The sequence below is a fragment of the Schistocerca gregaria genome, chromosome 1, assembly GCF_023897955.1.
Source record: "Schistocerca gregaria isolate iqSchGreg1 chromosome 1, iqSchGreg1.2, whole genome shotgun sequence".
Taxonomy (NCBI): domain Eukaryota; kingdom Metazoa; phylum Arthropoda; class Insecta; order Orthoptera; family Acrididae; genus Schistocerca; species Schistocerca gregaria.
This window is the reverse complement of record NC_064920.1, coordinates 1108655823-1108673341: the sequence shown is the minus strand read 5'-3', so window position 1 is coordinate 1108673341 and position 17519 is coordinate 1108655823. Positions and strand designations below refer to the sequence as shown.

Below are 17519 nucleotides of genomic sequence, written 5' to 3'. Positions count from 1 at the left end.
AGCCCATATTCATCTATTATTTTTCCTCCTCTTACTTTTCGTTCTATCGAATTATAGAGCATTGTATGAGTTTACCGATTGTAATTGAGAACCATTAATAAACTAAGCATAGTACTATTCTGCGTTTTATGAAGTTCACAGTTTTAAGTTGGTGTACATCTAAAACATCCAAGATAATAATAGTACATTTACGCACCTTTTTCAGACAGTACTTCATTACAGACAACTACATCATCTGTAACAAGTCTGGAGTTGCTATTATTACAGTCTGTAAAGTTATTAATGTATAAAATGAACAGCATATGTCCCATTACACATTCCTTGGGGACGCATGAAGTTAATTCTACATTTATCGATAACATTCGATCCAAAGTAACTTACTGCGTCATCCGTTTCAAGAACTCCTCAATCCAATCACAAATTTTGTTTGATACTCCTGTAATCGTAAATTTCTTGATGAATATTGATCTGGTATCGTGTTTAACGCTTTTACGAGGTCAAGAAATACTGCAGCCAGCAGTACTGCTTTCAGGATGTCATGTGAAAAAATGCGAGTAGGGTTTCGCATCAAGTATTTATGTGTGTGTTTTTATTTGTTGTTGTTTCAAAGCCCCAGGAAGGCGCAGTCTGCTAGTTGATAAATCAACTCTTCAGCCAAAGATTACAATATTTAAAACAGATAGAGTATATGTATTTAATAAAAATTACATTGGTGAAAAATATATACGAATTTAATTTTTTTATTGAATTTGTATTATAATTACAATGTAAACATTGGTGGTAATCTTAATGCTACTGTAGTGTTTAATAGCGAAGCTGCTAGAGCATACAAATAATCGTGGTCATGATAGAGGTGGAGTGATGAGTATGATAATGGGGCTCTGCAGAACTGCAAGTAGCGACGTTTAGATTGAGGAAGTAAAGCGAAAAGATGGTGTGAGACGGAGCATTGCGACTGTCGAAAGAGGGGGGTATACTTTGCAACGGATTTCATCGTCGGGGAGTGGGAGTTGGTTGAAATCGGTCGAGAAAGGATAGATAAGGCATGAAGGTGCATGGAAGGTGGAATATGAATGAAGTGGTGCAGCAGGGTACATTGGACTGGTGAGTAGTGGGTGGGAAATTGAGGCCGAGAAAGCGTTTTTAAATTAATGTTTTGGATACAAAGGTGCTCTAGGATGAGCTGGAGGTGTGGGAAATGGATGAATTGGTATGTGATACAAGCTGATGAAGGTACAGGGACGTGGAACGCGTGGCGGAACACATGTCTTTCCACGATTTCAAGAGACTTGGAGGATTTAGGGGAGACGGTGGTCCAGGCAACTCTGGCTTCAGTTGAGAAGGGGTGGATGAGTGACTTTTAGGCGATGGTAATGGTATGAGGATGTGGACCCCACGTTCAGCCTGTTAGTTGTTTTGGCCAGTTTTGGGCTTTGTGTTGGACGGTAATAACGTGTTCATTCTGTATTACTTTTCTTGTAAAATGTGAACTTCCGCGGCTGGAAAGGCCACAATTAATAAAATGCTACAGGCTATTATGCCGTGGTCGAATGGATTTCAAACTGAAACCCAACGTTTCGTCCCCATCTGAGGTGGATATTTTCAAGAGGGATTGAAGCTTCTTTGAGTGTCCGATTCATATCCTGGCTCGCTAATTACTGCAAAACATTCCGTTGACGCAAACTACCGCGCAATGGCGTGACGTCACGTACTTTGAATGCCCACCACCGAGATCCAGAAGTCATTCAGCTTCAGTTTAATTTTGTGTGAGAGGAATGCCTAAAAATGGCTGAATGAAAACGGTACTATTATCGTTTTCCCCGCTGACAATGGAAATGAGACGGTTGTTTTGTATTTGACCGACTATCATAGTAAGATTAACGACTTCTTAGATCCAGAGACATGTAGAAAACTGAGTAAAGACCTCAACGACGAACTTCTTAGAACAGTCACACTGTAGAGAAAAAGTGCTTTATCGAACACAGCGTTCACAAAAGTCTGTACAATTGAGTTGCTCTAATACCAAGACTTTATGGCTAGCCGAACGTGCATAAAGAACACGTTCCTCTGAGACCTATAATAAGTGACATTAGTTTTCCCATCTATCCGACTGCCATCTTCTTGAAGTCATTATTACGGTCATATGCGAGGCAATCGGATTCATATATCAAGAATTCGGCTCAATTTATCAGTAAATTAAACGGCGTAGTGGTCCATCTGGAGATCATATCAGTTAGTTTTGAAGTGGTATCACTATTTTTGTGGTTCTGCTCAATGACATGTTGCAACAGTTGAATCGGGTTTTTCCTCCCAATATGACAAAATTACTTAAATATTCCCTCTCATACACGTATTTCGAATGTAACGATGAATTCTACGAAGGGACGGATGACGTGGCTATGGGGAGCCCAGTTATAGCGAATTTCTTTACGGAAAACTTCGAGGAGCAGGCATTGGAAAATGCCAACAAGAAGCCGAATATTTGGTTCCGCTATATGAGTGATACGTTATTTTTCTGGAGACATGGCAGAGAGGAAATAGGTCGTTTTCACAAGCATCTCAACAGGATTAATCTGAAGATTCAGTTTAGCATGGTGGAAGAGATAGGTGGAAGATTAAATTTTCTTGATGGGCTAGTTTTCAAGAAGGGAGATGGTGGCTTAGGCCACACGTTTTAACGAAAACCCAGGCGCACCTATCTTTCCTACACCCATAATTCGAACCACTACCCACAACAAAAGTGAGACATCCCGAAAACGTTGGCGGATGGAGGAAAATCTGCAAATCAGAGATGCTTGAGACGGAATTAAAATATCTCACCACTGCATTGCTCAACAATGGTTATTCGTCACCTGAGGTTCAAATGGCTCTGAGCACCATGGGACTTAACATCTATGGTCATCAGTCCCCTCCCTGACCCTGCCGGGAATCGAACCCGGGAACCCGGGCGCGGGAAGCGAGAACGCTACCGCACGACCACGAGCTGCGGAAACCGCTGAGGTAAAAAGAGCATTAAGACCACCGTGCAAAAATCAAAGCGACGCACAAGCGCCTGTGAAATCGACAGTTTTTCTGCCGTTCGTTGGGTATGTTACTGATCAATTAGGGAAAATCTTGAATAAACGGAAAATCATGACAATCAACAAACCCTCCTGGAAAATACAGGATTACCTAAAATTGACCAAGGAGCTTGCAAATCTCCGCAAAAAGCAGGAATTTTTAGGATTCTGTGTAGTTGTGGAGACGTGTACGTGGGTACTACAAAAAGAACGATCAAAATACGATTAGAAGAGCACAAGGGTAATTGTACAAGGGAGGACACTGACTCGTCATCAATTGCAGAACGTGATTTGCAAGCAGGACCACCAACACATTCACTCTGATAGGACTCTAGTACTGGCAGCGACAAGCGGATTCATTGAAACGCTATACATACAGAGGGCCAGTAGGAAAGATGAGGATGTGAAACTGAGTGACATTCCGATCCCTGTCCTGAAGACGATGTTTATCTGTCTTCCACCATGAGATGATAGTAACAGCGAACGGCGGCAACCGACAGCGGCCAATTGCGCTCAGGTATTCAAAGCAGGCCGGCCGAGGTGGCCGAGCGGTTCTAGGCGCTACAGTCTGGAACCCCGCGACCGCTACGGTCGCAGGTGCGAATCCTGCCTCGGACATGGATGTGTGTGATGTCCTTAGGTTAGTTAGGTTTAAGTAGTTCTACGTTCTAGGAGTCTTATGACCTCAGAAGTTAAGTCTCATAGTGCTCAGAGACATTTGAACCATTTATTCAACGCATATGAAGTCACGTGATGCGCGGGGTGATACATAAACGGGATTTTGCTGCAGTCAGTAGCGAGCCAGGGTGTGAATCGGACTCTCAAAGAATCTACGAGCCCTCTTGAAAGTGTCCTCCAATAGGGACTGAACAGTCTTATTAATTGTGATATTAATTTTCGATCGAGGGTTAGTCCTTAATCCTTTATTGTAGTGGTCAGAGGGATGAGATGGTTGTAAATCGAGAGGTGGAAGTCTGGACGACGGAAATGACACGTGGTGTAACCAAAGATGGTGGTGGCTTGGCTTTACCTGAAATTTCCACGTATTACACCACTCGACCATGAGATTGAAATGGCTTTGGAGGGAAGCATGGCAGAGTTGGAGGTTGTGGTGGTTAGCTATGTAAGCGGTGTATTCAGCGGGAGGTAGGATGGACTGGTGGTTCCGGAATATCATGAGTGTACAGGATGAAAAGGGGGGAGGGGAGTGACAGGACAGAGCCTTGAGGCACAGCTGCAGTGGAGTGAGCAGATTCCAAAAGCGTCGTTTAATTCATCTTTTCGTAATATACCACTTGAGATTGGTTACTATTCACATTAGATAGATAATGTTTACATCCATTTTCTTCCTTGTATCAGTTTTTAGACGAACAGCTTTAATCATAATAAAATAAGCTTACGGAATCGGATGAGCAGAGGGTCGGAAGTCGCCTGTGACGACGCAAGCTGCAGCTGGACAGCGATGACAGAGACCCACAGCGGCCACATGGCGTAACCTGTCCAAAAAAAAGCTCTTTCAGTTTCTGAAGAAAAACCGCTCTCGTGCCACGCAACATGTTGATTAGCAGCGGTATGGTCATGCAGGGAGGACGAGGAAACAAAAATAAGAAACTCTTCTACACCTGCTGGTGCAGAAACCTTTAAATTTGTTTTGTGTACATCTGAGTCACAAACAGAAGGCACAATTACTGGGTTATAGTTTGAGGATCTTTGGTGTTCGGCTGCAAATGCGGACATATTTTTCCAGTCTGAAGACTCTGACACAACTGTAAGCTATTACTTTCAGTTAGAGACAGCCTCACGTTAGAGAAAACTAGGATTTGATATACTTTTTAGTATACATGTAAGGTGTCAGGCAAATCCAACACCTTCCATGAAAACCCTGACATGATAAGCAAATCCAGTGGTATGTCACATAGCTCGGAATAAATCGTGACATTAAAATAACCAAAGTAATACGAGTAACGAGTGAGCATATGGAATACCACAGACTAACACAAGAATGCCTAAATGCATGTCGTACCTTCCCGCCGTGAGACCGATGCAGTTCCGAGCGGAGAAACGAGAACAGAAGCCGAGAGCAGAACCGTGTTAAGCTAGAAGGCCCCACGATAAGGGACGGACTGGACACCCACGTCGCCAGCCTACCTCTAAGACTACCACCCGCACGTTGTAGCGTGAGACTTTTTCGTGTCTCTGTTACGTCAAGGACCACCCCCCAGCCCATGTTAAAAGCTAGAGCCCTTCAGAAAAACAGTATAGATCTTACGATAGCACATAAAGGGCCACTACCACCCGCAAGTTTTAGCGTGAGACTTTTTCGCGTCTCTGCTACGTTGCAAACCTTAAAAACATTGCCCCACCACGAAAGTATAACGTTTCTCATTGGATAGACAGAATTTTTGTAGGCGGAGCTTAAGGTTAACATTGAGACCCTGATTGGTCAGATGAAAACACACCCAGATAGTTTTTTTAAAACCAACTTCGGTAAATTGTAGTAAGGAGAAGTTAGGAAAGAGTTGCTTCCGAGATGGCGAGGTGAGCGGAGCTGTGCTGCCCGCCGCTGCCCTGACGCTGCCTAAACACCGACAAGGTAATGAACGCACGCGATGCCGCATTTTTGAGCGCATAAAGCTTCACTCAAAACTGCAGAAGTCTCATCTGTTACACCCCCTTTTTGCGTAATACTAGTGTCGATCGTCAATTAAAGCTCATGGTGTTCACATTTGCTACTTGAAGTAAAAATCTGAAACGCGATGATTTTTCTGTTATGTAGTTACTGAGAAGCCACATTAGCCACTGTAATTTACAACAACTTAGATAAGTAATTAAAGATAATTGAGGGTCAGTGTAGACCATTTTGATAGTTTTCTCTTTTCTGAAACTTAAATTAAACCTAGATTATAGATGTGATATGGCATAGGTCATCCTTCGATCCATTGTAGAACTTGGAAACCCATTCAGGGAATATTCGTTCACATTTTTGTTGAACGCTGTTGGTTTTTACCATCCTGTATTAAAACACTTCCTTTTATCAATAGTGCAATTTATAAACAATATTTTGTGAGTAGAATAAAATTTCCAATGGTAAACTTAACTGCTTTCTCGACGTTATTTTACCAGCTAACTAAAAATAGGAAAGTCTTGAACCCCTTCCATTAAATTTAGTTAGTATTAAGATTCTTTTACAGGGAGTGCAGTGGAGCTGACGCTGAGATCATTAAGTATTTGGTTGTATCATCGCTAGTCTCACTGAACTCTTCTGAATTCTACATGTCATGTGTGGTCTGTCGTCTCCTTACCAGCAACAGTTCCCAGGTTCAAACTAGTTAATTCCCTAAAAAACACGTTCAGAGCGTCGTTGCGCGAAAGTTGTAGGGAGACACGATATAGAACAAACAGACACCACCATGAATGTTTACATACACATACTTTTTCTCTTCTCATTCATGTTTATTGTTGCGCATTTTAACCAATTATACACTCTAAGACAAAAACAAATTACACAGAGGAAGCAATTATCCGAATGGGACGAAAATCGGTAGATGTGAGTTTCATGTACAGACAAACAAAAGACAAAAATTTTATAAAAATTAAATGATTTATTGAAGAGAAAGAGCTTCAGCAATTGGGCAAGGAGTAAAGCGTTGCTCCACCTCTGGCCCTTATGCAGGCAATTATTCTGCTTGGCGTTGATTGAAGAGTTGTTGGATGTCCTCTAGAGTGATATAGTGCCAAATTCTGCCCAATTGGCGCATTAGATCATCAAAATCCCGACATGGTTGGAGGCCTCTGCCCATAATGCTGAAAACATTCTCAACTGGGGATGGATCCGACGATTTGGCTGGCCAAAGGAAGGTTTGGCAAGCACGAAAAAAAGAAGAAGAAATTCTCGCCATTTGCGGGCGGGCATCATCTTGCTGAAGTTTAAGCCCATGAGGGCTTGTCACGAAGGGCAACAAAACGGAGTGTAGAAACCGTCGACATACCGCTGTGGCCGCACAAGGCCAGAGTCTCTACAGCTTGTCTTCGTGCTTGCCTGTTCATACCTTGGCCCAGTAGGGTCGCCAGATCTCTCACCAACTGAAAAAGTTTGGAGCAGTATGGGCAGGGTCCTTCAACCAGTTCGGGATTTTGAGGATCTAATGCGCTAATTGGACAGAATTTGGCACGACATCCGTCAGGTACCCATCCACAAACTCTGTTAAACAGAGCCAATCTGGATAGATAACTGCTTGAATAAGGGTCAGAGGTAGATCAACGGGTTACTAACTTACTCAATTTGTAAAGTTCTTTCTCCGGAGTACATCACCCAATTTATTCTGAAGTTGTAATCATTTGTTTCTCTGTACAAGTTCAAAATGGTTCAAATGGATCTGAGCGCAATGGGACTTAACATCTGAGGTCATCAGTCCTCTAGAACTTAGAACTACTTAAACCTAACTAACCTAAGGGCATCACACACATGCATGCTTGAGGCACGATTCGAACCTGTGACTGTAGCTTTCGAGTGGTTGAAGACTGAAGCGCCTAGAACCGCTCGGCCACACTGGCCGGCTCTCTGTACAAGTACATCACATCTACTGACTTCTGTCCAATTAGGATAACTCCTTCACAGTGAGTCTTTTTTTGGCTTAAAGTGTGCCTATGAAATATACAACTTAATGACGAATGGTTTGATTATTATTTCCTCACCAGACACTGTCTGTACAAAACGAAGGACTATTGACATTTGTTCTGTGTGGCTCATGTCAGGAGTACGGACTGGTATATTGCTTTCTAAAATTCTTTTAAAATTAATCTTTGAATACTTGTTGATTACACAGTAACGAATTCATCTCGTGTTACTTTATTGATATAGCGATTGGTTTCAACATAACACCAAACGTGGCAATATGTTCTAATAATTTCAAGAAATTACTGTACTTTCTTTAAAGAGAATATCTGTTGTTACTCTACACCAGCAGTCAGCAAACCTCTGTGTGCAGGTCTTCTGTTGCATAATAAGTTACGTTGGTTATCGTGAAGAGGCGTCTTGAAATGTTTCAATTCCTTATTCTGCTTTGGAAGGGTTTTCAGTATGCAATAATTTAATTTCATGGCAGACTTATATCTCACCTAAATCAGCTTAATCGGTAAACTACAGGTGAAAAGGAACACTGTTTTTTTTGGTGTTAGAACATTCACAAGCAAATTATCTCTTTTTGTTGCAGAGTTTGAAAGATAAACTTTGACTCACTTTCGAAGACTGTTGGATTTAAAAAAACAACGAATTTTGGATGTCGAAACTTGAACGTATTTGTGCTCATTTACAAATATTGGAGAAAACAAACACGAACTTACTTGTTGGTTCACAGCACAAGTGGTCTGCTTTTAAAGACCTTGAGAAGGAAATATATATTTATATTTAACACCTGGAATAGTATTTCTGACTTACAAAATTAGCTAAAAAAACAGCATTTTTGATATTATTTCTTATTCGAGTCTACATATTCATGCAAAGAATCATTTTGAAACGTCAACCTTACGAAGAGTGAATTGAGAAGTCATGTTATTGATGAAAACTCAGAAACGTGCCTAAAATTAAAAATAGATACATGCAGAATTGACTTAGACTTTTCAAGGAAGTATAATCACAATTGATTACATTAGTGTTTGTCAGTTATTGTCATGATTTAATTCTATGTATACCCTACAATTTAATTTTATCAATAAATCATACCATTTTAAGTGCAATACAAAAGTTTATGCAATGCAGCTGTAGTTTAACATAATTTCAAACTTTAAGTAAAGTTTATAAAATTTATTTTAGAAAGCATTGCGGAGTGAAAAAAGATATAGTGAAGAGTGCTGAGAAATGTATGTTAAGATGGTGTGGGCATGTTAGGGAAGATGATCCAAAGGAGATAGGCGAAATAAGTGTACAAGAGGAGTGTGGATGGGAGAGTTGGAAAGGGTTGAGCTCAGTGAAAGTTCCTCAGTTTCGAAGGTAGGAGACGGATACTGGCAGAAGTAAAGCTGTGAGTACCGGGCGTGAGTCGTGCTTCAGTAGCTCAGTTGGTAGAGCACTTGCCCGCGAAAGGCAAAGGTTCCGAGTTCGAGTCTCGGTCGGGCACACAGTTTTAATCTGCCAGGAAGTTTCATATCAGCGCACACTCCGCTGCAGAGTGAAAATCTCATTCTGGAAACATCCCCCAGGCTGTGGCTAAGCCATGTCTCCACAGTATCCTTTCTTTCAGGAGTGCTAGTTCTGCATGTTTGCCAGAAGAGCTTCTGTAAAGTTTGGAAGGTAGGAGACGGATACTGGCAGAAGTAAAGCTGTGAGTACCGGGCGTGAGTCGTGCTTCGGTAGCTCAGTTGGTAGAGCACTTGCTCGCGAAAGGCAAAGATTCCGAGTTCGAGTCTCGGTCGGGCACACAGTTTTAATCTGCCAGGAAGTTTCATATCAGCGCACACTCCGCTGCAGAGTGAAAATCTCATTCTGGAAGTATTAATGTAATGTAATGTGAGCGGCCCAAATGTACATGCGTCTCTCCTTCAGTCTCTCACACAGCTAATGATACACCGTACAGTCACGTGGATTGGAATATTCAGCGATCATGTGCCTAGATCACGTTTATCTTTTTTCCACCTTGGTGCTTGTCTCCTCACTGCTGCACCCACCATCTAGTATTTAATCTTATAATTAAATGTTTCCCTGAGACATTTAAGTCTCTTCATTATCTACGATAATGATCGAAGCAGAAGAAATGAATTAAATTTTCTGCTGCGGTCGGGGCTCGAACCTGGCTGTTCGTGCTTGCTAGTCACAAATTTTAATTCATTTCTTCTGCTTCGATCATTATCGTACTATTTAATCCTTTAGCTGTTCATTTAATTAGTTGCAGTTTGCGGGAGCATGGACCAAATGAGAACCACAAATATCTGGTAAAGATCAACGTATATTGCACCACTAAAGACATTAATTTGAGCTGAACTATTAATATAGTGATGTAGTAACAGGTTTGTCGTAAGTTGTAAATGGCACTTAAACTACATTGTCTATTCGCAATGCATTACAGCTTATTGTTGCGCTGTTCAATCACATTGTTCTTTCACTAGGACTATGATTACGTGAAAGTCACTGTTTGGATATTTACTTCTTGAACCAGTTTGGTATTGTCTCGAATGCGATAGATCGATTGTGACCATCTCTGTACGTTATCGCTGGCCAACATCCGTTGCAGCGCCCGTCTAGGTGGCGTGGTGGAGGCGCTTCGAAGATATGATGATTCCGTGTCGCCGTGGTTAGGGGTCTCTCGCTGTCTCTGACGCCTGTCAGTTAGATACCCAAGCCCCAAGGACTTGAGACTGATGTTCGGAGTGTCAGCGTGTGTTTAGTGGTGGCGCAGGTAAACCACAGGTGTGCAAATTGCTCAGTGGCGATTTTGATTTGAGTTGCCACAAGCCTATCGGCTGTGGTCAAATTCTGCAGACTGCCACCTTCAAAGGGTTAATCTGTTCTAACTACGGTATAGACCCTCGTACCTGGTATTGTTTGATGATTTGTTTTATACGACTGAGGTCTAGTGGAGCGAAGCAAATTCTGGTTAGCGTGGCCTGTTCCATGCTCTGTGTGCAGAGATTTGGAGCCATTTAAATCTACAACATGTTGGCCTTTGCTGACTGTTACAGGCTTGGTAACTAATTTAAGCATGTTGGGGAAGTCACTCGGCTGCACTTAGAAAAGTGAGCACCACAAGTATTCGATACTTTGGCATATTAATAATACAGGGTGTGGCAAATAAAACTGGTCCAGAAAACAGAGTTCCGGCGGACAAAGAAACACAACAGAGGAAAGGAAATACGTTGCTAACCTGATTGTAGGAGATACTGAGAGTGAACACCATTCATCCCTTGCTACTTTTGGGCCCTGTTCAGCAAATTACTGAAGGCGGATCGAAACTGCTGTAACTGCATAATCTTATCCGAAATGTTCTGCTGTAGTTCTTGAAGACTATGAGGGCTGTTGCGATACACCATAGACCTGAGGGCTCCCAACACAAAGTAATCGCACACTGTCAGATCCGGTGACCTGGGTGGCTAGCTAGGGCCGCTACCAGACTGACCTCTGCTAACAACTATCAGGCGTGAAGATTGTGTAAATGTGCTCCAAGGAAACTGTGTGGATCACGTAGGGGGCTATAAGCATACATTCACGTCCAATCATACCCAATCGTCCGTGCCAGTTTTATCTGCCCCAGCCTGAAGGTTAACACCTTTGCCGAGCCAGGTTCTACTAGATACAAATGTTGTAACTTTTTTTAAAGGTTATTTTTTTTTTAAATGCCAGTCATATTATCATGATTTCTCTTGCAAGCGGTTATTAGGAGTTACAGTTTATGTAAGAAGTGTATCCCACAGGTACTCGTCCTTACGCCACCTGTTGCGCTCCTTGTTGTGCTAATTGAAGATTTCTTAAAACAGTTCTCTACAAAAATATATGGATTGGCTGATCAGTTGAAGTTTTACTAATGTTATTATAAATGCATTTGGCATTGCTGCTATATAAATAGAATGATTTTAATACTTTTATGTTCTATGCTATTGGTTTAAAGACTTGTGAATAGTCACGTGTTGATCAGAGGAGATACAGTAAAATGAAATCATTTTCTGCTTGTATAAACTCTTTTTCTTTTTTAGCTGATTAATTTAGTGCCGGGATGTTTTCCCTTGATGTTCGCTCGCATTAACAAATTGTATTTTGTGACTATTTTATAGCGTACACTTTTCTCTGTTGTGGTTGTATTATCGAACTGTATCTAACTATTTTAAGAGTTGTGCCCAAGGGCGTAGGTGAAGACTGAAATAGCTGCTGAACAGTTATGATGAAATTCTTTTATAATTGTATAATTCAACATTGTGCAACAACTGCAATTAAATTCTTTCCTGTTACACTTGCTGATTTCAAGTTTTCAAAACAGCTAGATCAAGTTGGTTCAGCTTGCGTAAACGTTTAAAATTTAACGATCTTTGCTATTACTTTTGAAGTTTTGCTAAATTAAAGATTAAAATAAAGATTTGTGTATTTCTTTTTAATTAAAATTTTCTGTTTTCTGCTACCTTCCGCCCCCCCTAATCTTTGCTAGCAGTTTAAGTTCTATTTTTATAGTTTGCATAGTTTCTCGTAATTAATCTTACTTTTCACGAGCGTATCGGTCACCATTTTGCGTCGCGGCTGGCTGTTGATCACGTGACTCAGAAAATGAACGGAATTATTTCCACTCGTGAATTGAAGTTACACACAGTTTATAGGTCTCTCTCAATTAGACTGTTCACTGAATTACGAACAAGTCCATGTTTACTGATTCCGGAACCTTCGCGTCGCCACAGCTTGTTACCTTGACGACACGACACACGAATGCGGAAAATATACATTCCACAATAATTTACACACACTTTCATTGATAGTTACTGACATAAGACATATGTAAAACTTCTATGGTGAACGTTTAAACCTCAACAGCTGACGTTTTTTTAGGGCACGCGACTTGCAGTACTCCTGGTGGAGACTCAGGCACGTGTCTCACTAAACAAACACGACGCCGTGTTCTCGGGCGAGGCAACTATCAATTCTGAAGCTGCCAACATACGAGGTCTGCTCAAAGAATTCCGGAATATTAGTAATTTCGCGTCAATGGCGTGTTGTAGCGAAATGCGGTTGGCATCCCTACACACGCCTGTGTTTAATGTGTAACTGCCGCAAGTTTCATTGTCGTTCGTCTTTTCTTGTGTCGACCCGCGTTGCTCCTCTCTGCCCTCTCGAAATACGCAAACTGTAAAGCACAGTTTGCGAGTTTCGAGAGGGCAGAGTTAAGAGGAGCAACGCGTCTGCATTATATTTTGCGTGAAACTCGAGAAAACCTTTACAGAGACACACCAAATGATACAGGAAGTCTACGGTGATGAGTGCTTAAGCGTATTCGGTGTTACGGATGGTTCACACAGCTTCAAAATGGCCGGACGGAAGTTACAGATGAGTCTTGATTCAGGACACCCTTCGACGTGTACCGACGACACTCGTGTCAGGAACAATGCCAACGAAACTATGCGTGCCAATAGAAGACTGACTGTCCGAGAGATTGCAGAAGAATGTAACGTTTCAGTTGGATCATGCCATGAAAACCTGACACAGCATCTTGGAATGCATAGTGTTGCCACCAAGTTCGTCCCACGGCTCATGAGTCAAAACCAGAAAGACCTTCGCCTCGCAATCCGTGAAGAGTACAAAGAAAGAAATTACTAAGCTTCCTCATCCTCCGTTCTCCTAACCTGGCCCCTGTGGACTTTTTTTTCTTTCCGAAGTTGGAAACCCTGTTGAAAGGACGAAGATTTGTAACGATCGACGGGACAAAAGAAAATTTCCAGCAAGAGACATACCAAGACTGCTTCCGGAAGTGGAAACGGCGTTGGAAGCGGTGTATCAATTGTGTAGGAGAGTGTTTCGAAGGGCATCACGCACAGTAAGTAGAAGGTAACAGCAGAAAAAAATTTGTGGACAAAGTTCCGGAATTTTTTGAAGACACAGCTTATTATAGTACACGTACAATCGGTTACTTGCTACAAAAGGATGTACCACGAACATTTTATGTCATTCATAATACTCAGTTGTTTATAAATAATGTTTTCTCTTTATTCTGCTTATATTTTGTCAATATTTATATTTCTTTATACATTTTGTAATGATTATCACCCATTTCAATAACAGGGTGGTCCTTTCTCCCAGGCGTGCTAGCCTCGCAAGGTACTCAAGAAAATTTCTGTGAAGTTTGGAATGTAGGACACGAGGTACTGGTGGAAGTAAAGCTACGAGGGAGGGTCCTGAGTCGTGTTTGGATGCAAAATCGTAGAGCACGTGTCCCCCAAAGACAAATGTCCCAGTTTCGACTCCTGATCAGGCACACAGTTTTAATCTGCTAGAATGTTTCAAGTATGAGTACTACAATGTCTACACATGTAATGTAAACTGTGGTAATATTGTATGGTTTACTGGTCCATATAATTATAGAGTTGATATTCACGATTCTAAAGATAGGATGGGGAAAGTTGGAGGGAAGTCGCTGTGTGTTAAGTGGGAAAAAGCGCTCCATTTGAAAAAAAAAAAATTGTAAGGAAGGGAGCACCAGATTAGATTATATTAGATTTACTCTCATTCCAATTGATCATTGGTGAGGAGGTCCTCCAGGATGTAGAACATGTCAGAAAAACATCAATACATGACAAATATTTACAACTCAAACAAAAAAGCTAATGTACCATTTCACAGATCCCAAGTGGAATGAGTGTCATTTTTTAATGAACACTAGCAGTGGACGAAGCCCCAGCCTGTAGTCAGCCATCAGAGTGAAGACATCTAGGAGTGGATACGAGCCTAAAATCGATATACTTACATGGAATTATTACTCGGCTGGTCACTGGCTCAGCTGGTAATGATATGGGATGCTGCATGGACTTTATTGATGAGGAGAAAAGTCATGTGTGAGCCATGTAAACGCACAGGTAGAACAACGTCGATGCAGCGTTTCGCATCGCCATCTGCACACAATGTACTGTTCTCTTTAGTATTGTGAAACAAATGGACCAGTACTCATTGCGTGTTCTTTCGTCAGTATAGTTTAATTTATGTGTGCACACAGACTGTTATTGACCCAAATCGCGCTACTTGTGACAGCTGTTTGTGTGAAATGCTACAATTTACCGGTGGTCATAATTATAAGAGAAACTATCATAATATAAATATGTTAGTAAGCTGAATGGTAAACAAAACAATCCAGAACGAAATGCGAGGGGAAGCAAAACAAATTTTTTTTGAAACCACATCTACACCTATGTAGCTGTATGGAAATGAGTCATGGGTCCCTTAAAATGACATAAAAGTAAACTAAAAGCAGCAGAAATGAAAGTTCTCAGGAAAGTGAAAGGTGTCATGAAAGACTATATACGAAATTAAGATATTAGATGCCTAAAGAGGAAAAGAACCAAAAACGTTGTAGCAGACGACATTTGCTGATGCAGGCCAAAACCCACTCTGAAATTACCGTAAGTATAAACCAGAAATTTGTTAACAAATTGTTTTTCGATCTACAAAACAAATCAAATTGTAAATATCCTTCATTACAGACCGCAGATGACTATTTACAGCAGGAAAACGAAACGCGTCTGGTGAGAAAAACACTCATTTACTTCGAGCTTTAATGACGGAGCAAAAATACCATAAGGAATTGTAAAGCAATTGTAGACAATACGGCCACACAAAGGAAGAATATTGACTGTAGAGAAAATCCCACGGCAGGCCAAGCTCTACCAGCCAAGAGGAAGAAGAGACGTAGGAGGAACCACAAGGAGGTGGTAGTGAAAAGTGAAGAAAGAACATACGCAAGTGCCTAAACCTCGAAGTGCAGAAAAAGAAGAAAAGAAAACTATCATATTTTCTTAAGAATGATTGTCGAAGGTTTGCGTTATCAGGAGAAAGCAATTGATCAACTGCATCTAATTAAGTTGCACAGTCAGTTAGTTGAACAATGTTGTAACAGAATTTGAATTTCATAAAAAGATAAGAAACTGCACGTAACTTCATTCTGACAGTAGTATCTGACGTACGTCCTAGACAGATGATTAAGTTATTTTTGAAGTGTGGGAAGTGAATGTTCGTTTACCTTTATTTGTGGTTAATGGATATCTATATAAAGAAAGTACTTTAGATGTTGTTTTACTCAGAACTATCTACAATATTTTCATAATGTTATTGTGAGTGATTTTCTTGTTAATCAGTGTCTTACAGTAAAGCGCATAATAACGTACTAGTAATAGTCTTTGCAGCAGCTATCTCATCAAATAATTGGTAAGTACAATTAAGTAGTCATTTAAATTTTAGGTTTAATTATTCCAAATTCTGTACTAAAAAGTATGTCAAAAGGATAATGACCACTGCAACTTTACATGGCTACAGTGCATAATTAGAGTTTTGCGTGACCTAATAAAAACGAATTGCAATCCGCATTGTTTTGCATATTGATTATATGTTTCAGGAAAGAACAGGTTGCTTTGCGTCCGACTGAATAAACTAACCGTTAATACGACTATCACAGTCAAAATATAGTAAAATAACGTCGCACGACGTATACAGGTAGTTAAGATTCCAAACAAATTTCGAAGTAAGGCATATTTTGCCAAATAGCCATTGTCAGGTTACGGCAGACTGGTTTGACATCCATATGTTATCATGGTTCCGTCGCTGTGTCCCTGTTTTTAATTACATTCCATTAGTGTTCTTGGAGTAATAACGGTTGGTTATGCTAAATGGTTCAAATGGTTCTGAGCACTATGGGACTTAACATCTGAGGTCATCAGTCCCCTAGAACTTAGAACTACTTAAACCTAACTAAGCTAAGGACATCACACACATCTATGCCCGAGGCAGGATTCGAACCTGCGACCGTAGCAGCAGCGCGCTTCCGGACTGAAGCGCCTAGAACCGCTCGGCCACAGTGGCCGGCCGGTTGGTTGTACTAGATATGAGTTGTTGTTTGATATAATTTTCAGGTTATCTTCCTTTATTTTAGGGCAATAATTATGTGACAGTTTATTTGAGAGATGTATTAGCGGCATTGTATAGTTACGAATTATATAGGGTGATTCGAAAAAAAAAAGTTACAAAGTGACATGGCACAATGGGCATACAAGGTTCAGTAAGAACATAGGAACCAGAGGTCGAAAAGGCCACTCGGGCTACTAAATGGCGTTCCAATTGCTTAGTCACATGCTACAAATGGACGCCCTCTACAGGAGATGCTCAAAGTTTCGTCCGGATGCATCGAAACACGCCTGACAAAGACGTCACACTGAACGGCGCACCCTCTCAAATACACCTGGTGTATCTCGAAAACATCCTACTGCCGCAACAATGTTGCCCATTAGACCCTCGGACCATGTAACAGGTGTTTCACGCCCAACATACCTAAGGCCCTTCGGATATCCACACAGAAAAAAATCGATTGGGGGCAGGTCAGATGATCGTGATCGCCATGCGACTGGCCCACCGCGACCAGCCAGCTAACGGGAAAGATTGCCTGCAGATGTGCCCTCACTAGTCTGCTGAAATATGTGGTAGCTCCGTCGAGCTCAAGTCGAATGCGGCGACGAATAGGCATGGGAACATTATTCAGCATCTCTGGCAAGACCTCTCGCAGGAATACGAGATACGTGCGACCATCAAGTCAGTCTAGGAGAGCGTGTGGGCCAATTAAAAACAGTCTCTGACATATCGGTAAATTTCCATTGTGAGGCATTCGTAAGCGTACAAAAAAAAAAAAAGCTCTAAGCACTATAGCACTATTTACATCTGAGGTGATCAGTCCCCTAGACTTAGAACTACTTAAACATAACTATTCTAAGGAGGACATCACACACATCCATGCTCGA

The 17519-nt window shown here is 41.2% G+C and overlaps 1 protein-coding gene across 1 annotated transcript in view; it reads right to left on the bottom strand.

Moving 5' to 3' along the window:
• Positions 1-17519, bottom strand: part of LOC126315899 (ionotropic receptor 25a) — a 208827-nt gene that overhangs the window by 151435 nt on the left and 39873 nt on the right. The window contains exon 2 of the mRNA XM_049992710.1: positions 4460-4555. Coding sequence (XP_049848667.1) covers positions 4460-4547 — 88 coding nt within the window. The 5' untranslated portion in view covers positions 4548-4555. The remainder of the gene's footprint in view (positions 1-4459; positions 4556-17519) is intronic.